A 22,381-nucleotide genomic window follows, 5' to 3' on the forward strand; every position below is an offset into this window, starting at 1 on the left:
AGAGGGAGACAAAAAACACAAGTAACAAGTGGACATGACACTGCTGTCATTTTAATCTGTTTGAGCGGGGCATATGCGTTAATTGCGTCAAATATTTTAACGTGATTAAAGAAAAAAATTAATTACCGCTCGTTAACGCGATAACTTTGACAGCCCTTAATATAATATAATATAATATAATATCATATCATATCATATCATATCATATCATATCATATCATATCATATCATATCATATCATATCATACAATATAATCAGGGGTGCACATAATTTTTTTGCCCAGGTTCTCAGAGGAGGACCTGGAGATGTGACTTGGTCCTCATTGAGCTTGAGAGCCGACCCACCTGATGCGATAAATTTATGACAAGCTTTACTTAGAGCCAATTAACTTTGATTAATTATATTAACAGTTAATGCTTGATTAACATCAACTGGCACAACAAAATTGCCATTACTTTGAAGTGAAATGTAAAGAAATAAACATAAAAGCACCAATTCAAAATAAAGGGCATTATGCGGCTCCCACATTAACTCCAAGCCTTTTTAAAAGTGGGATGTCCTCCTCATAAGACCTCATTGAACGTGCATGTTTAGCTTTGTAAAATGCGAGCAAAAACACGTTTGTCAGTGCATGTCGCTGTTCATTACCTTTATTCCGCCCTATTCCACCACATGTCCATAGGGCGAGTGGGGTCCTGTTTGACATTGATAGTTTGCTTAATTGCCACATGCTCTCTGTTTTTTTCGTGCTTTTCAAAGTTTGGATGGCTGAAATTCTTTGACCCTACATAAAATGCGTTGCTCTAATCGGCGACATTGGGATTCTCACGGCACATTTTGTACCGCATTTCCGTGCGAGCATCATTCGCTTCTAGCCATGGTACCTCCTGTAGCCACTTTTCAGCAAAAGTCCTTTTTTTCGGTAGCTCCGGTGAAGTCTCTGTCGTCTGTCTGTCTTTTGACAAGGGTGGGGGAACACGGAAGTAATTACTCAGTGTGGCCTGCCTCATCGACATTTTGAGAAGTTATTTTCTCGTGTCCGCCGCAAATAGAGTGGTCAGCCATCGGTGCGCAAAAGCGTATGGAAGCCGTTGAGGGCCAGCGCGTTTGTCTACGTCCAGTACGCATGTGCGGACCACTTATGTGCACCCCTGAATATAATATAATATAATATAATATAATATAATATAATATAATATAATATAATATAATATAATATAATATAATATAATATAATATAATATCATGTAATATAATATAATATAATAATACTGTATTAATTAAATAGATAATAACCAAATAACCATTGCTCAGTTCTTCACAGAAAAAAGCCAGGACATAAATAACTCTATTGAAAAAAAAAAAAATAATAAAATAAAATAAAAATTTTTTTTTTATTTTTTTTATTTTATTTTTTACAATTTTTTTTTGTTGTTGTTCAGGGGGCCGGACCAAATGTGGCTGCGGGCCGTATCCGGCCCGCGGGCCGTAGTTTGGGGACCCCTGAGATAGACGGAGAGACTTGAAGTTTTACCGTATTCCGAGAGATTCCGAGATTGACTGCTGCAATTCGACGAGAAAACTGGGCTCCAAACGACTACCACAGTTTATGTAGTAGTCATTTTATATCTGTAAGATGCATTTAATATATATTTAGAGGGTTTTGGGCTGACAACCACAATTAAGATCATTGCTAGGCTAATCGCCAACAACATACACTCAGACGTTGTGAATTAACTACCAGAAAATATATAATTATAAGGGGATAATAAGACAGTTGTCATACAATTAATTTACAATTTCACTATTGAGGTCAAAAGCCAAAAAAATACATTCAACTAGGGACAATCTGGAGTAGTGCTATCGCACTTCATATTTATTACATATTATATATGTATGTAGTGAGAGTTCTATCGCTAAACTATATAAACATTAAAACCCCTAGCTCCATTGACAAATGACATGAAATACATTAGACTTGACAGTGGATGTTAGCAAGAACAAAAGATTTTGAATTGAAAATTTCGTAACTCACCTTCCCGGGCACAAGATTCCTGCCGAATTTTCATGTACGAGGACCTGTTTCACCCAACCAGCAACGTAGCATTTATAAGCCTCCAAGCTCTTAAAGTTTTTCAAACTTTCGTGAGAATAGGCTGATTTTGTGTGGACAAGATAGTTGTAAATATCAGGGTCAGGCAAAGACGGCGAAGACAGCGGGTCGAAAAACATCGATTTAGGCATCAAATATGGATCTGGCGAATGGATAAACTGAAGCTTTTCCACATAACGCCTTTTATGCAACGCATCCAATGAGTTTACGGCGTCAGATAACACCGGGGCTTCCATGAATTGCTCTATAACTTGCACAACTAATTGATAACAATGGGAATAGGTCTAAAAAATACGGACAATATGGCGGCCGGATACAATAGGTACGGTAGGGTCTATAGCTGGAACAGCGGTGAGTATGGTGTACCAGGCTAGCTGTTCTCAGCAGCGTGAGCGTCAAAGTGTGAGTGGATTTGAGCGGACTCACTCAATGAAGCATTTAATAAAGACAAGTATTTTTCCACGTTAATATTGTTTAAAAATAATTATGAAAGCGGCACGGTCGGAACAGTAACACGTTCGGAACTTTTGTTCAAAAAAAGAAAACATACTTTTTGGATCAGGACTTGGTATCGGCAGATTCCATAAATCAGGTGACTCGAACTCTGGTGCAAAAATATGTGATTGGAACATCCCTACATTACATTAATATGTTAAAACAATTTTAAAAAATGTATTCTTTTATAAAAGACAATCATTGCAATCAAATATGACACACCCCTGCACCCTCCAAACCCCCATGAAAGTGGGTTTGGCAGTAACCTGATTACACAAGACCATGCAAACAGCTTCAAAAACCCAAATACAGTGATCCCTCGCTATACTGCGCTTCAAATGTCATGCTTTCAGTCTATCGTAGATTTTTTTCAATTAAAAAAAAATATATATATATATACAGTGGGGAGAACAAGTATTTGATACACTGCCAATGGGTTTTCCCATTGACTGTGTATCAAATACTTGTTCTCCCCACTGCATATATATGTGTATATATATATACAGTATATATATATATATATATATATATATATATATATATATATATATATATATATATATATATATATATACATATATTAGGGCTGTCAAAGTTATCGCGTTAACGCGCGGTAATTAAAATTTTTAATTAATCACATTAAAATATTTGAAGCAATTAACGCACATGTCCCGCTCAGACAGTATTCTGCCTTTTGGTAAGTTTTACAGCAAGGCTTTTTGTGCTGTCTAACAGCGAACTCTTGTGGTCGCTTTGCGACATGGTTTATTGTCTTCTTGCCAGTTCAATATGGCTGCACGACGTCTCGGGCTGATGTCTACGTTGTAATGTTGTGCTTATATGATCCTTGGACAAGATTTGTCCGTAAGTATGGTTGTTGTAAAGAATGTACATATTATGTTAGTAAGCGAAATGTTATATTTTTTGTATGAGACGCTTTTTGTTTATGTTCAGTGAACCTGTATAGCGTGCTAAGCTAACGTTGTTGCTAATGCAATGCTTGTGTACTTTTTTTGTAGTTTTACGACGGTCTAAAGAGGACAATGGTTTGAGGCCATTTTATTAATAAATCAGATGAAAAAGAAAAGTCTGATTATTAAGGCGTCGTTCACTAGCTGTCTAGCTTATGAAAAAGTAGACGCTTCGGAGTGAGGACAGCATAGACAGATTTAAATGACAGTAGAGTGAAATGCCCACTACAGTCCTTATGTACCGTATGTTGGATGTATATATCCATCTTGTGTCTTATCTTTCCATTCCAACAATTTATTTTACAGAATATATATATATATAATTTACAGAAAAATATGGCATATTTTATAGATGGTTTGAATTGCGATTAATTACGATTAATTAATTTTTAAGCTGTAATTAACTCGATTAAAAATTTTAATCGTTTGACAGCCCTAATATATATATATATATATATATATATATATATATATATATATATATATATATATATATATATAGTGTTTTATTTAAAAATGTTAGGATATCTGCATGTATACATGTACAAATCATTGTTTACTTTATATATATCTCTCATTTATATCATAATTTGTACATCTGCAGTGATTAAAAACCATTTATTAAAATATACACATATGTATAGATATAAGTTTAGGTTTTTTTTTTTTTTTTTTTTTTTCAATTATACTTTGGGGCTGAATAAATACATTGAACACGTCCAAAAATAAATGAATAAATAATAAATAAATCTACTTCGCCAATTTTCGTGGGGGAAAGGGGTCACCGTTAACCGTGAAAAACGAGGGATCACTGTATACTCATAGTCCTGTTTATAATGCCTGATGTTGAATTAGCTCAGAAAGGCAGTGATGCACCATTTCAGATAAGAACTCAGTCCACTTTGAGTCCCCACAAGAGATTCATGGTGAAAATGATTATATTGTTTATCAAACCAACCTATTTTCTCCTGCTCTTTAATGAAGAAATGGATGAAGGTTAAATCAAAGTTTCTCATCTTAATCACAATATTTTGTTGGTCCTAAAAAACAAAAAACAAACGAAACAAAAAAAAGTACAATGGCTGGCAAATGGATTTTGCTCACGTGGTACCCTAATGAGGACAAGCGCTCAAGAAAAAGATTAAATGGATTAATATCACTTGCATCTTCTCATTTTAAATGTTTCTTTGCTTGCCAGGTAAAGAACACAGCTGCCAATGTACTCAGGGAAACATGGCTCATCTACAAACACACCAAGTTGGTCAAAAAGATTGATCACGCCAAGGTGCGGAAACACCAACGCAAGTTTCTCCAAGCCATTCACCAGTAAGTCCTGCATTCGTATTATGAAAGATTATTGTTCGCCAGAACCTGCCAAATGACGATCACTCATTGTTGAAATCTGTATGATACTTATTGTAGTGGTAGAAACTGTTCAAGCTGTGTTACAAATAGTTGTAGGGATGATCTTAAGTTCCTGTAACTGTCAGGCACATCCACAAACACACCACGATGTAGTGTAATGGTCCTCCCAACCCCCTTCCTCTGTTCCCTTTTCCCAGCAACCCCCTTTGACCTTGTGCTTACAGTGAGAAGTGTGAAGGTATCAGTGGTTTCGTAATTGTGGTGGGGTTAAAACTGTACTGTGTTCTGTCTTTGTTTTGCTCTATCACCGCAGAGCTCAGAAGTAAGTTGAGTCTTCTATGTATCTTCCTTCTGTCTCCTCAACATCCTCCTCTCTCCTCCATGTCTGCCTTTGACATGCATGAACAAAGTGTGTGTTGCCCAAATAAGAACCAACACAAACCAAAAAAATATGCCGGAATTGTTTTTGGTTTCACTGAAGTCGGTGTGCCATTGACTTCTCTTGCCATACTCTTGAATTATATCGAACAAAAAAATGAGTGTTCACGTTTTGCCACTGGTGCCAATACTGGTGGCGTGTGAGGGGGGAAAAAACAAGAATGCAGAGAATGAGCTTGAGCTTTGTTTGCTAGCGGTTCATACTCATCTCCAACGTCATGTACTATGTTTGCCCATGATTAATATAGCTGTTCCTTAAGGCTATATTAACCTGCATCAACAGAATCATTGTGCACGCCCACTATTTATTTAACACATATTAGCGGATTGTTCTATTCAAAAAGTTGTTTATGCCAATGACATTTTTACCAATACAGAACAACCAGCAATGCCATTATAAAGACTACGAAAAAAGTTGACTAATTTTGACTCAAATTTAAATTTGGCAGGACTATGATTTATTTTGGGCCTTTCTATGCTCCCCATCTCAAAAAATATGTTGTTGTTGGGTTGTTGTTTTTTTTTTTTTCAAACAAAGCAATATCTAGTATGAAGGTTCAAAATGAGAATCTGAAGCTTTTTTTTTTTTTTTTTTTTTTTTTTTAATTCCTCATTAAACATGATAACTCATTGGCTGCCATTGATGAGCCATAAACGTTCTATCCATTTTGAACTGGAAGTTGAAAATGGATATTACTAGTAACAAACTAATTTTAATGCACAACTCAAGGATGAAAAGAGCCACATGATTGGATGTCCTTCATCGTCAATAACACTAAAAGAGTTAGAGTTTACAGGGTTTTGTGCTTGACTTTTCAGGTATTGATTACATGACTGATTTGTACGACGGAGGATTATGGCCAAATAAAGTACTACGAGATTAAAGTTGTACTGGTACTATGAGAAAATAGTCGTATTATTACATAGGGTGAACTGCTACACAGTTTACGTATATGTACCTTATCTGGGAGCTATGAGGAAGCATCAATATAAAGCCATCTATTGATTATAATTGAATGTAGATGAGCTAAATGATAAAGGATTTCCTTATCTATGAAGCAGATTCTAAAATATAGGCTCAGGAAAAGCACAATATAATTCCAACTCGCTATTACGTCACTTAACGTCGTAAAGCTCCCACGTAGCTGGGAGCTATGACGAAGTGTTGGTAGCCTATAAATCATTCTATTGATAAGGATTTGATGTAGATGAGCCAAAATATGCAGGATTTGCACTTACACTTTATAATAACTATCCGTAATAACGAGTTAATGGATCGTTAGTAAACTGTTAGTAAATGATTTATTGTTGATTTGTGAAGTGTTTGTTAACAGTTAACAGTTTGTTAAGCATTTATAATCATGCCTTATAGACAGTTAATATGTCCTAAATAAACTGATGGTTAATGAGTAATAAATGACTTGTAAACTGTATGTCAATGATTTATACCCACACCTTATAAATTAGTAATATACCATGCACAAGCTATTGGTAGCGTAGTGAATAATGACCTATTAAGTATCAATTGATAGTTTACTCATGTTATTAGGACGTTATTCTAGTTGCAACTACTCATTTCTTAATTGTTAGTGAATGAGGAATAAGTGCTAACGTCTAACATACATACGCTTATAACTATACTTAATATATTAGCTCACACTCTGTACTTTATGGATCAGTTGTTCAAAGTTAGCCGACCATCTACTAAACTTTAAAGAACAGTAATTAGTTTGAACAAGTTCAAGGTACAAAAATTTGATGTGATATTGAAATATAGGCCTTTCTGTGTGCTGTTCTTCACCAAAAAAAAACCCACAAAAGATGAAATGTTGAACATTTTGTTTAATGCATAGAAACACACATACTAAGCCATCACATGGCAGAACAATATTAGTACAAACCAATGAGTTTGTGACACCTTTTTTGCTAAAAACACAGGATAAACTGAATTTATGAGGGGCATTGAACGTCCATACACCACAGTAAACTGTTAACAAACACTTAACAAGTCAACAATAAATCATTTTTTAACAGTTTAATAATGATGTACTAACTAGTTATACCGGATAGTTATAACAAAGTGCTTCCGGATTTCCTTTTGCTTATTCGTAAAACTGATTCTAAAACACAAGATTCTTTCAATACTTTGGATTTTAACAGAGGCGAAGTGCTACGTAAAGTAAGTAGGAGTTTTTATTCAGCTACATTAGCCCAATGAAATAATACGACTTTTATTCTCGTTGTAATAGTACGAGAGAAATGTCATACTATTACTACGAGAAAAAAGTCCAACTGTTACTACGAGAAAAAAGTCATACTGTTACACGTGAAAAAATGTCGAACTGTTACTACAAGAAAAAAATTGTACTATTACGTAGCGCTAATGTTAATTTGTTTGTTTTTGTTGTTGTGGAGGTTTTTTTTTTCGCGGTACAGTGTCCCAAACCTTATTTTGTGCTACGCATTCATTTACACAAACACACTGATGGACCAGTTTGAAAAAAAAAAATCTGCTTCTATTCCGCTTATAATTTTTTGGTATTGGATGTGGGTAAAATGATATCCCACAGTCACTCTCTCGTTAAAAGTCCATCTCTATATTTTGACTTCTTGCTAGTGAAATGGTCAGGTGTCCCTATATTTTTGTCCTCACAGTGCCAAAGCAGAAACCCATTTGAGCATTCACTTGCAGCTCTCGTGAAGTGATTTGCACATGAATAAATGCCACTCAATCCCATCTTGTCTGGCAATTTGCTGAACAGGCAAATTCCTCCCCTCACACATCCAGGTGATGGCCAAATAGCCCCACTGCCAACAATGACACATTATTCAAGTCAGGGACAACGATGTTGTCAGGTACTCCAGCAGCGACAACAACTTGTGTATCACAACACAAGTCCTGTATGTAAAGTAATGTAGGCAAAGCAATGACATTTGACATCTCATTTCAGGCCTCATCTGTGGCATTCACATAAAACACATCGTGTACAAATACACACATATTTCATTGTGTACGCGCCACTCACAGCCACTGCACGCCTGCAGAACAAAAAATGTTTTGATTTGATTTGAATCCTGGCACTGGACTCGATGTAGCATTGACAATGGGCATGCCGTCGTTTTTTGAATACCTTGTTTTTGGGTGACGACTGATGAGAATGTTTTGATTTCAAACGGATTTAAAGGGTGCGCCAGAATGGAAGCATATTGCATTTATGCTGACAAATACATTCAAGTCTAATAACAAATCAAAGCTTTAGGTTTAATCTACGCGCTAACGTCTAGCACTTAGCGTTAACAGTAACATGTCCAGCGTAAAACGTTTTGTTGATTTGTGTGTTCATATTAGCTGAAATGTAATTTTCATTTCACAATAGCATTACTTTCTCGTTTGCAAGTGAGGGAAATGAGTCACACTTTATTGAATTCATTACATTAGCCACAGTAGCTGCAAGAGTTATCTGATGCTTAGTTGGCAAGTTTGGCTAACACTTCCTGCAGCTATTAGAATGGAACAACAGTGATAGTAATGTACTCAACCTTCCTTTGCCACGCTCCTTTCACTGACATAAGCAAACGCTACATCATCTCGTTGGACTAGAAAACTATGCAATAAAAGCCGAATGTAATATGCTTCCTTCTTTTTGCATGATTTGGTTTGAATTGAGAAAGACCAGGAGATGCTTGGATTTCTATACATATATATTCATTTAGTATATATGTATGTATGAATATTAAGTTCAAAGCCTGTAATTATGATGCATGCGCAGTGACATTTTTTAATTTCGACTGTATTCCACAAGTGAGTAAACGCTGCTGATAACAAAATGTGTTGTCCCTCCTTTTTTTTTTTTTTCTTTTGCCCTTTCACAATCCCAAACAACCTGCTACCTTCCACTCTTTTTGGCTTTTTTCACCTCTTTCCCTCCCATCTCAACTACTACGTTGATACTACTACTACTACTATCCTACTACGTCATCCAGACTGCGCAGTGTGAAGATGGAGCAGAGGAAGCTCAATGATCAAGCCAACACCTTGGTGGACCTGGCGAAGGTAAGGGTTGCCAACTCCCTGAAAAAAATAAAAAAGGGACATCTCATTGGTAGGGCCAGCCGGCCAATAACAGTCACCCTTTAATTTTTTTTTTTTGTATTTAAAAAGTGTTTTTGTTTTTGTTATAACTGTAATAGGGTGAACAAATGTCCTCTTTTGCCTGGACAAGTCCTCGTTTCACGTTGTGTCCCCGTCATCCAGCCGGGTTTTATAAATTCATGAAAATGGTTTTTATTTTTCACGGACCAGTTTGAAGAGAATCCCTCCGGCCGCTGGGTGGCAGCGCCGCCTAAAAGGACGGAGTAGTTCTTCTTCATGTTTTTGTTGGCAGTTTACCCCTTGTATCATACGGCAGTACCCCCATCTACTGGGTTGACGGTTTTGTAAGAGATCAGGCAGTTAGTTGCCTGTGACGTGTTCCCAGAGCGCCTGCCCAGTTGTTAATTTTTTAACGATAAATACGTATATAATGGCAGCTGTTGACTTCTGTCGGAGCATTGTACTGACGTCATCTGTAAAATCCTGTTTGATGTCACATCGTTGCGCTGCCGACGATTGTAAACTTTTACAGCAAACTTTGATTTTGCCTCGGCTCCCGATGCTCGCTAATTGGGTAGCTATCAGTGAGCTAAGCCGCACTCGGCATGGTGGGAAATGTAGTTTTGAACTTCTGCGTTTGAAAAAATGCAGATGTAATAGTTTGTCAGTTTATTTCAATTATTGTTTGCGTGCAATCTAGGACACTGAATGAGAATAACAATTGAGTGAGTGGGAATAACAATTTGTCAACGACAATTGTCCTGATAGTAATTTATAAAAATGTTTAGTTGGCACATAGCCTACCGTGTGTATCGATTGGACTACATTTCCATGGGTCTGCATGATATCATTTTTTAATCATTATTTAATTCGGGGGTTTTTTTTCTTAATAAACTGAATTTTTCTGTCGAGAAGGAGGAGGCACGGTTTAAATATATTAGAGTTATGTAGGCATCTTTGAGTGAACTTAGAGTAAAATTTAAGTATCTCGAGGCCGGCCTGAGTGTCCTCTTATTTGGAAATCAAAATATGGTCACCCTAAACTATAATACAGTAATTTTACTCAAAACTGAATTAATTAGGCACATATTTGAGTTCTATAAGCACATGGAAAAACTATATTTATCAGCAATGTATTTTTATTACAAAATATACTAGAATTAAATCTGTCCTGCTAAATTTAAAATGATCTAATTCAATGCTTAAAGTGGAAGTTCAGAATTTTTGACATTAGGCATAATCTTTGAGTTAGCGGGGGTTAAATTAGTTGGTGGAGTTGATTTCAACAAATTCCGTGCAGTTCGTTACTTATTTTTTAATTTCAGGGCTCCGTAGTGGACAAGCTAGCGCGAGTCAATGGTCCCATCTTAGCATGCCAATATATTGACAGATATCATCGAACAGTCAAATAAATTCAAAATGCAGATCGTTGTTCAAAATACCCATGCGGCTAAAGCAATGTCACACCAAACTGCCGTGATTCATTTATTTTTGTGGGACAATTTTTTTTTTTACATGCGTAATGCGACCACAATAGAGAGGAGTGCTTCAGACACTCATGCTCATGCTGCATTAGCGGAAGGTGGGAAGTCGCACTTATCCCACTCAGATGGTACGCTAATCAGGATGCAAACAATGTGCCTAGACTACCTGACATGGAATGGATACAAGACCCTTCGAGATTACAACGTTGGTAAGATATAGGCTGTTATTATTTTCATGATTTGAAGATGCAGGCATTTGCACATAATTTTATGTTTTTGTCTATCTGATGACATTGTTAAAAAAAATAATAATCAGACTTCATGTTCCTTTTGGCAGATCCGGCAGCTCTCATGCATATAAAATAATAATATAAAAACGTTGGGGGGAAAGAAGGAGATGAGTCGTTGTTATATCTTGACCGAGTGACCCACACGACACCTTTATTGGCTTTTACAACTTTACTCAACGTCTTGCCAAGTGACTGAACAACTTTTCTTTTAGTCAAGGAGTAAGGCACAAACAATAACACATCTAAATGACATGCGTAACCTCTACTGGTGAACTCCCGTATTACAACTAAATAATATCCACTATATCAGGGGTCCCCATCTACCGGTCCAAGGCGCATTTGCTACCGGGCCGCACAGAAATAATAATTTAATAACGACCGTATTCTGGCCGAATTAACCCTGTGCCCCTGCTTAACACACCAATATCCCTGTCTACTCTAGATATAATACTACGGGATAGGTTAGAATGTCGTCATAGAAATCCATTGATTGGACCGCTAGCAGTACATCTTGTTCATGTATATAATATATCTATGTGCGCTTGTCCTCGATAATAACCAGGGGTGCACATAATTTTTTGCCCAGGTTCTCAGAGGAGGACCTGGAGCCGACCCGCCTGATGCGATAAATTTATGACAAGCTTTATTTAGAGCCAATTAACTTTAATTAATTATATTAACAATTAATGTTTGATTAACATCAACTGGCACAACAATATGCCATTACTTTGAAGTGAAATTTAAAGAAATAAAAAGCACCAATTCAAAATAAAGGGCATTATGCGCTCCCACATTAACTCCAAGCCTTTTTAAAAGTGGGATGTCCTCCTCATAAGACCTCATTGAACGTGCATGTTTAGCTTTGTAAAATGCGAGCAAAAACACATTTGTCAGTGCATGTCGCTGTTCATTACCTTTATTCCGCCCTATTCCGCCACTTGTCCATAGGGTGAGTGGGGTCCTGTTTGACATCGATAGTTTGCTTAATTGCCACATGCTCTGTTTTTTTCGTGCTTTTCAAAGTTTGGATGGCTGAAATTCTTTGACCCTACATAAAATGCGCTGCTCTTATCGGCGACATTGGGATTCTCACGGCACATTTTGTCCCGCATTTCCGTGCGAGCATCATTTGCTTTTAGCCATGGTACCTCCTGTAGCCACTTTTCAGCAAAAGTCCTTTTTTTCGGTAGCTCCGGTGACGTCTCTGTTGTCTGTCTGTCTGTCTGTCTTTTGACGGGGGTGGGGGAACACGGAAGTAATTACTCAGTGTGGCCTGCCTCTTCGACATTTTGAGAAGTTATTTTCTCGTGTCCGCCGCAAATACAGTGGTCAGCCATCGGTACGCAAAAGCGTATGGAAGCCGTTGAGGGCCAGCGCGTTTGTCTACGTCCAGTACGCATGCGCGCATTCGGACCACTTATGTGCACCCCTGATAATAACGTACTACTAGGCCGCGGGCGCAGCACATTTGTTCCTGGAAATAATTAGCCCCCACACGAGCGAAGATGACTGGAAAACAGACGTCTTTGGAGATATTTTTACTGCGAAAACGGCACCTGACGAGCCTACAACCTCGAAGACCCACGAACTGCGAAGGAGTGGATTTGTGACCCGTTTGTGAATAAACTGAGTGATTCAAGCATGTCTGTGCAGCAGGAGGATCAACTTGTAGAAATCGCAAATGACGGCGAGTCGGCGACCTTATTAAACGTACATTTGAGACAACAACTCTACAGAAGTTCTGGATTGAAGTTATTCCGGAATATCCTGACATCGCTACGAGAGCACCTTGCTACAATTTCCAACATCGTATCTTTGTGAAGTGGGCTTCTTAATGCTTAACGACAAGGCGAAGTCGAAAGCGAAGTTGAGAGCGGTGTGCAGTTGTGTGCAGCTAACATGGCAGGATGTATCTGTGGAGAACTTTTCTACAAGTCCTTCCATGATCAAATGTAAGTTAATATTCCTTTCTTTCAAGAAGGTTTGTATTGTTTACTTTGGAATCGCTGCATTTGCGGCTATGTTTACCGTTACGCGCATGCGCAGAACCGCATCGTTGCAATTTTTGATGGGTTGCAACATTTGTCAGAACACCGGTCCGTGAAAAAAAGACCCAAATAACACCGGTCCGTGGTGCAAAAAAGGTTGGGGACCCCTGCACTATATCACAGTCGTCGATGGCTTTCTCCACTTTATTGTGGCAACAATAAGAAAACAAAGTGGCGTCTAATGGCGTGAGGAAATGTAGTTTTTTCACACAAGCGAACAGATTACAAAGCACCACTTCAGTGTTGTCCCGAGACTACATTTCCCATGATTCACTGCGTGACCTGCGCGCTCGCTGATTCGCTGCCAGCAGACATTAAAAGCAACACTTGTCACCTGTCAGCGGCTCTCGCGAAGCGGCGAAACACAAACTAGAAGGCTATCAAGCGATCACCGTGAAAGAAACGGCGAACCGTACAAATGCAATGCAATGCTTGAAGCATGAAGGTGGAAATACATAATACAAATACAAATAAATGTGCACAAACTCACCGGCGGTGTGTGTCTCTTACTGCAACGTGACCGTGAATTACCGCGACGCCGACCCACTTATGGTAAATGGTAAACGGTGTTATACTTATATAGCGCTTTTCCACCTTTCAAGGCGCTCAAAGCGCTTTACACTATCTCGCCATCTACCTTATGTGCACATCCACACCCCTTTCCCGATTGACAGTGGATTAACCCTTTCGGACAAGATCGTAGATGACGCACAATTTAAACACGCTTAACCTAGCGAACGCAACAACAACTATGATCGGGGATTGCCACGAGTTAACTTTAGGCTAACGTCGCTAGCTTATACTGTTCATTCCACAACAGTTGGCAGCTCTGCTTTGACAAAGTCATCAGTCATCGATCCAAAAATCACACTTACGTTTTGGCAAATCCTTGATCATAAGCAGACCGGTTAAGCAAGTGTTTGCAGCAGAGAACACTACTCGATGATGGCATGAAATTCATTCGCTTCATGCGAACGAATGATGTCCATTTACGTGCCCTGCTATCCTTTGGCCACTCATACAACTTATCGTTTGAGTGAGAACATAACATCGCCACACACCGCCGTGGCATCTTACCGAGAAGCAATGCAACAAACAATACTGTTCTATGGCGGACTTCCCTCGCACTTCCCGCTGTGACGTAATTTCCGAAGATTTCTGAAGACTGCCGAAGAAAAGCATTTTCGTTGTCAAGGTCGTTGCTATGGGTTAAACAAAGAATCTGGAAGGGTTGCGTTAAAAAAAATAATGAAAATATGCTTATAACTGTTTAGCCATTGATATTATTCAAAAACATGGTTGGCCAACCTTACTTCACATTACAGCTTTAAGTCGCACTGGAGTATTAGTCAAATTTGGGGGGGAAATTTACTTGATAAAATCCAACACATAGAACAGATATGTCATCTTGAAAGGCAATTTAAAATAAAAAGACAATAGAGAACAACATGCTGAATAAGTGTACAGTATGATAATGTAACATGATGCATGAATAATGAAAGGCGAACGTGGCCGGTATGTTAACGTAACATAGCTATTAAGAGTTATTCAGATAACTATAGCATAAAGAACATGCTAACAAGTTTACCAAACCATCAGTGTCACTCCAAAACACCAAAATAACATGTGAAATGATATAATAATGTGTTAATAATTTCACACATAAGTCGCTACAGAGTATAAGTCGCACCCCCAGCCAACTATGAAAAAAAATGCGAGTTATAGTCCGAAAAATACGGTACTTATAATAATAAGAATTTTATATACAAATGATACTACAGTAGATTTACAGTGGCGGCAGAGAGTTGGGGGCGCGCGAAACGTTTACATCTTCCTGGGAGGGCATGACAGAAAATAATTGAGAAGCACTGGCCTAAATCGTGATGAGCAAGTCAGTAATGGAAATACAAGTACCAGTAAGACCATACAGGATTGAGCCACTTGTACAAAAAGAATACGTACGTAGCAACAAAATTGAAAGATTGTGTAGGTCAAATATGGATCACTTGTGTGTCCATGTAAATAGACCACATCAGATATAGGCGTTAAATAGGATTTGCGCACATAGTTTCCGTCTAACCAACAATGGCAACAGTATCTAACCTGACTGGGTACATTTCAATCTGCAAGGTAAGAGGGTGTGATCTCTGCGTTAAGAAGCAAAGAGAAGGCAAAGTGATCCCGGAAGGCGCATGGCAGGGTTAGAGCAGGAACCCATCATGCCTCGGCAGCCCTCGTCCTGCCGCAGACATGCAGAACGGCGACACGGTTCAAAGGGAGGTGCCACCCTGCGGCCTCATTTGATGTGGTTGGCATTTCTACTCCAGTGTGTGTTTTAAAAGGTCACAAGGCCACCTCTTTTAATGCGTGTTTACTGGCCCCTCCGCTCATCTCTCTCTGTGTGGTCTGTGCTGTCTCTTTTTGAAGCCACTGTGGCGTAAATCGACTTATTTAAAATAAAATGAGCGAATTGTGCGCTTGAGGGCTGGAGGTACCTGTCAAACTTCCAGTTGAACGCTCAATTCGCTATTTTTGTCACGGTTGACGGGGGAATGAGGAGGGAGGCAGGGTAGATTCTAGTTAAGGAAAGTGTGTTCGTCAATTACTGTATACACTAGGGGACACCACCTTGTTAAACGACATTACAAATAGCGCGTAAGGAACATGAGTGGTTGTCCCGATTTATCTAAAGGTGTCGCCAGTGGCGGTTCCTGGCACGGGCTGGTTGGGCGGTCGCCCAGGGCGGCAAATTGCTAGGGGCGCACGGAAGCGAGGTGCACGCGAGTGATTGTCTACTATTATAATTGGCGCGCATAGCATTGCAATGACACTCCTGCAGACCGCGGTTAGTGTCTGCACGTAACACCACAATGGGGAAGGAGGTGGAGGTGGGAATTAGATTGGATTCTAAAATTAATTTGCAAATCTTTTTTTTTTTTTTTTTTTTTTCACTTGAATATTTGAACTAGTTGTATAATGTATATGGTGGAAAACACAGACGAGACTGAAAAAGCAGTTACTGCTCTTGCACCCCTCTGTAAAAATAACCTGTTGCATTTTAAGCTAAAAGAACTGTTGTATTTGATAGAACATTATGTCTGTATGCTGCATAGCAGATTCATGGTGCACTAAGCCTCCGAACTATTTTTATTTGTCCGTTTTATTCTGGAAACCCACGTTTACAGACGTCGCGCAACCGCTTTTGTTTCAACCTAGCCATAAAAAGAAGGTAAGTAATTATATTTATGATTCAAAATGTCTGTCATTTTTAGCTTAGAATCATTAATTGATCTGATATTTAGTTTAGAAAAAAAAACACTTTAAAAAATTATTCACTCGCATATTTTAAAGTTTTAAACAAATTACGTCACAATGAAAAAAATGTCGTCTGTAAAAAAGTCAGGGATATCTACCTCATAACTATCACTTAATTGTTTTTTTTTCGTTACTGTCGCATTTTCCCTGATATTTTAGATGATAAATAATCAATCCAAACAAAGAAACATTGAAAAAAAAAAACGTTTAAAAGGGTAAATATATGAAAATGAAAATCTCAATTACTCCTTGACATTTGCAATTTCTGCATCGCGACCCTTGTTATATCACCATGTTTCACCCATAAAATCCCGAAAAATTCCAGCTGTGGCCATTCACATCTGTGTCTTGACACTCGATGACATGCTATTTGGAGTTTTTGGATCGAAACAAGGTAAGTACGCGATAATATCTCGTTAAAATCGTGGCGTCTTTAATTCTGCTCTCGTTTGCTCTGGCCTCCAGTTAGGGTTTTGTTGTTTAAAAAAATAAAACAAATTTAAAAATGCCCTCCTGTTCAAAATTTATATTCTCCCAGAAAATTGAGATTTTAGGCTTTCCAATGATGTATCACACATGCATATTAGACAATTTTGAAATTTGGCCAAATTCGGGGTCTCAGAGCGGAACTTCAAGTCACCTAAGTGTTTTCCGCCATATGTGTTATTTCAGTTAAGAACTCTTCAAATAATTTAGCCGTTTAATTCATCTACTTTTTATTTAGAGCCGCGCTCCTGCGTTTACCATATTTTCGGAATATAAAGTGCACCTGCAAGTGCAAGCCGCCACCCACCAAATTTGACACAAAAACGACATTTGTTCATAGATAAACCGCACCGGACTATAAGCTGCAGCTGTCCTTACTGTATTATGGGATATTTACACCGAAAGATAGTAACTGGTAACACTTTATTTGACAGCGGCATCATAAAACTGTCATAATTATGACATGACACCGTCATGTACATTAATGAATGGTTATGGTAGATGTCATTTAGTGTCATCCGGCAAATTATCTCACTTTTGAATGGATGTAAAAGATCCGAGCTGGACATAAATGCAGTTTGTGGCAGTCTTATGATGGTGCTGTCAAATAGAATGTTACCTATTAACCCAAATAAATCAACAAATAAGCCGCAGTGGACTACAACCCACGGGATTCAAAAGGAAGGGAAAAAGTATCGGCTTATAGTTTGAAAATTACGTTATTTACGGTTCTTTTCCAGTTCATACGTCAGCTCCTAGTAAAGGTGCCTTCTAAAAAAATATAATATATAAATAGCATATTGTGATAAAGTTCATTATTGTCTGTAATGTACTGATAAACATTAGACTTTCATATATTTTAGATACATTACACACAACCGATGTAGTTTAAGCCTTTTATTGTTTTAATATAGATGATTTTGGCAAAAAAAGTCAAGAAAAAACAAAAATCTCTATCTAAAAAAATTTGCATATTTCATCCGACCAATACAAATAAGTGTTTTTTAATACAAAAAAAGTCAACCTTCAATTAATTATATCAGCTATGCACTCAATACTTGGTCAGGAATCCTTTTGCAGAAATGATTGCTTCAATGCGGCGTGGCATGGAGGCAATCAGCCTGTGGCACTGCTGAGGTGTTATGGAGGCCCAGGATGCTTCGATAGCGGCCTTAAGCTCATCCGCAGTGTTGGGTCTGGTGTCTCTCAATTTCCTCTTCACAATATCCCAGAGATTCTCTATGGGGTTCAGGTCAGGAGAGTTGGCAGGCCAATTGAGCACAGTAATGCCATGGTCAGTAAACCATTTACCAGTGATTTTGGCACTGTGAGCAGGTGCCAGGTCGTGGTGAAAAATGAAATCTTCATCTCCATAAAGCTTTTCAGCAGATGGAAGCATGAAGTGCTCTAAAATCTCCTGATAGCTACCTGCATTGACCCTGCCCTTGATAAAACACAGTAGACCAAAACCAGCAGCTGACATGGCACCCCAGACCATCACTGACTTGGCATTTCCTTTCTCCCCAGTCTTCCTCCAAACTCTGGCACCTTGATTTCCGAATGACATGCAAAATTTGCTTTCATCTGAAAAAAGTACTTTGGACCACTGAGCAACAGTCCAGTGCTGCTTCTCTGTAGCCCAGGTCAGGTTGCCTGGCACCGCCAGACTATTCTCCCTGTATTTTTCAAACACTGTGAAAAATAGTCTGGGACCCAGCCCATTAACGGCCTCTCGAGCAAGTACAAAATATACCATCCAATCAGATTCGTTTATTTGCGTGACGTGTTCTTAACGAGTAACGTCACTCTTGCGCGCCGAAAGTCGTCTCTACAACAACACAGATGGTGAACGGGAGAGCCGAGAATATGTTCCAATCCGCGGTAAAACCAGTTTTAAATGACCAAAACCACATCGACACAAGTCATTGACAACAGTCAACATGGCTCGTGCTAGCCATGTTGTATAAACTTGTCGCTTTAACAACGTCACGTCTGCCCGTCGCTGATTGGTCCACTCCGTTGTCTGTTTGCTGGGGCTTGCTCCGCCCTCAGAATTTGATCCGCCTGACGGTCACCCGACTCAATCGCTGGAACAGCGGTGAGTCTGGTATACCAGGCAACAGTTCAGGCGCTTCTGCCACTGTTTCAGGTTCAAAAGTGGCTTGACCTGGGGATTGCGGCACCTGTAGCCCATTTCCAGCACACGCCTGTGCACTGATGATGTACTCCAGACTCAGTCCACTGTTTGTGCAGGTCCCACAAGGTCTGCAATCGGCCCTTCTCCACAATCTTTGTCAGGGTGCGGTCACCTCCACTGGTTGCGCAGCATTTCCTGCCACACTTTTTCCTTCCCACTGAGGTGCCTTGATACAGCACTCTGGGAACAGCCTATTTGCTCAGAAATTTCTTTCTGTGTCTTAGCCTCTTGCTTGAGGGTGTCAATGATGGCCTTCTGGACAGCAGTCAGGTCGGCAGTCTTGCCCATGATTGGGGTTTTGAGTACTGAACCAGGCTGGGAGTTTTTAAAAAGCCTCAGAAATCTTTCGCAGGGGTTTCGAGTTCTTTAGAGTACCTTTTGATGATATTCTAATTTTTTGAGATAGGGATTTTTTTTTTTTCTTGACTTTTTTGCCCAAATCATCAATATTAAAACAATAAAAGGCTTCACCTACTTCAGTTGTGTGTAATGAATATAGAAAAATATATGACAGTCTAATGTTTACATGTTATGTTAACAGAAAATAATGAACTTTATCACAATATGCCAATTTTTTGAGAAAGACCTGGAGTGCAGGAGTCAATGACGATATGAGTATGCCTTGTAATGTGAATTACAGGTGCTGCACAACAATTCCGAACATTCCTTACAATGCTAGGTGGAGGAAATGCGTTAAATATCTTTTTGTGTCCATTTTCCGTCGTTACCTTATTTTTATCAGCTACGACTGTTAGCATCATATCAAAATAATTAATGTGAGCAGTGAATGTGGTGGTTTGAAGGTAGATAGTGTGCAAATGTTCACTGTAGTTGGTGTAGCGTTAAAATTATTTGGTTTAATGTTTGATAAGGGAAAAACATTAAGAGGTCTGCGAATGTTGACGATATAGCCCATTTCACACACATACAGTATCCAGGGAAATTCCCATGTAAAGTAAAGCGGGATTTTCTCGCGTCATTGCTTTTTGTGCTTGTAGAAATGTCCTGAGAATGACACGGGTTGGACACTTTCACAGCCTTGTCCCGTGTTACCCACTGGCACTCTTTGTGCGGAGAGGTCTGATAGCGCGATTTTATAACCCGGACATGACGTAATATTTGGTCAGCATCGACTGTCACAATGTTGGTCAAATCGTGTTTTGTTCCTGTGGGAGCGTTCCCGACATCGTAACTGCAGCCAGTTCAAGCTCATCAAGACTGTATTTAAGCCCAGGCAATCCAAGAGAAGGGTGGAAGGAAGAATCCCGCTGTCTGTGTTTTGTTGTCCTATAGGCTCTCTGCCTACCGCTTAGGTTAGTATTTTATTGATCCCTGTCGACCTACTGTCACGGACACATTGTGTTTTCCCCCGTTTTCAGCAATCGCGTGCATTTGTGTATTTAATAAACCCTTGAACGCTTCCCTCCGTTATTTTTTGCTTTGAGGTACAACCTTGTTTCCGCAGTTGCGGACCCTAACATCAGCGACAAAATAAACCACACATTTCCAAAGATGGACGATAGACTCTCTTCCTCGGCTATACGATTCAGTAGCAATTTGATTTCGTTATGTTTTTAGTTTAATTTAGCAATTTCCAGCTTGCTATGTTGATATGTTTGTTTACCGCTTTTCGTCTTACTGCCAAAAAAGGGTGAAGTGACGATCAGCCCGCCACGATATTTACGTCATCAGCCATCGTGCTGTGACCCCGGAATTTAACGCTTGCTTTCACATTTGCCTCATCCCGGGACTTTCCCGGGCATTATATTAAGACGGGACCTGTGAAATGTCCACGTAATTATCCGTGTCAGTCGACTCAGGAAATTGCTTTGACATACAAGGGCTGCCCGTTTAAATCCCTGGATTTTCATGGTGTTTCAGCATGTGTGAAAGGGGCTTATGTCTGTATGGTATTCACCAGATACTAAATGTGTGTATATGAATGCACACCTGCATGTAAGCCCATTAAAGTATTCGACTCCTGTGCTTTCTAGCTGTTGATGGTTTTTGGCGATGGGTTCTCGTGTTGTTGTTTTTTTGGGGGGTTTTTTGGTGGTGGGGGCAAAGCGTCTTTTCGCCCTGGTCACCATGTAGGCTAGGACCGCCACTGGGCGTCGCTACATACAGTAAATAGTGTTTTTTGTTTGTTTGTTGTTTTGTATTTATCTGCTTTGTTTATATTTGATTTGTTGTAGTATTTATTTTGTTGCATGTTTGATGAGAAAATTCAAATTTAGTAATGTGTAACTAGTACCCAACAAAATAAGTGATCAGTGATCTTGCTTGGAGACAACAATATTCCCATAATCCTTGGACTGTCATTCATGAGCTTTCTGCTCTTTTAAAACTGGCCAAAATAAGTTTAACAGTGTTAATTGAAAAAAAAAAAAAAAAAAAAGAACGATGGGCATTTACAATAATAGTTTGTTTTTTTAAAACGCTTTCTCATTAACTACTATTTTTAGATCTGACATTGTTTTTTGTTTTTCATTTGTTCCGATTAACTATAATAACCTCGACACAAACACAGAGAACCACCTCACCGGAATTTTGAATAAAAATGTCATTTTTTGTTAATGGTTTTACATTTTACCGCATCATTGAGCTGCACTTTGAAGCAGAAAACATTTACAACTGTTTGTAATTGACACACAGATACACCCTGTAAATGCAATGTAAATTCCAAAACCGAAAATCTGTGATTGTATTGTAGGCGAATGTGCCGAGTTACAACCTATCGGTAAATTGCATGCAGCGTATGTTTTTTAAATTATTTTTTCACCATATGTGGAAGCGCTGGCATTGGCAGATCCCGCATTGACTTCGAAAAGTTTCTCATTACGTGAGTGAGGAGCATGAAGCTAGTACTTGAGATATTAAAGAGCATCTTTGGCTATAAATGGAGAAGACGCTTAAATTGGCAGATAGATAAAATCTTTGCTGAGTGGCTGAAACTACGCTCCTCTTCTCACTTCTCACTCAATCTTGCAGCTAACATTTCCTTCTCTCACAGAGTCACACTTAGAATAAAAATCTTTCATCTACACTCGTAATTTAAGGAAAATTATGTTTTAAGAACCCTGAG

The 22,381-nt window shown here is 38.8% G+C and overlaps 1 protein-coding gene across 7 annotated transcripts in view; it reads left to right on the forward strand.

Moving 5' to 3' along the window:
• kcnn1a (potassium intermediate/small conductance calcium-activated channel, subfamily N, member 1a) overlaps positions 1–22,381 on the forward strand; it is a 190,571-nt gene that overhangs the window by 162,146 nt on the left and 6,044 nt on the right. For all 7 annotated transcript variants that reach the window (XM_057856876.1, XM_057856872.1, XM_057856873.1 and 4 more), the window contains 2 exons: positions 4,779–4,906; positions 9,368–9,437. In XM_057856876.1, the coding sequence (XP_057712859.1) occupies positions 4,779–4,906; positions 9,368–9,437 (198 nt within the window). The remainder of the gene's footprint in view (positions 1–4,778; positions 4,907–9,367; positions 9,438–22,381) is intronic.

This window comes from Corythoichthys intestinalis, chromosome 14, assembly GCF_030265065.1.
Source record: "Corythoichthys intestinalis isolate RoL2023-P3 chromosome 14, ASM3026506v1, whole genome shotgun sequence".
Taxonomy (NCBI): domain Eukaryota; kingdom Metazoa; phylum Chordata; class Actinopteri; order Syngnathiformes; family Syngnathidae; genus Corythoichthys; species Corythoichthys intestinalis.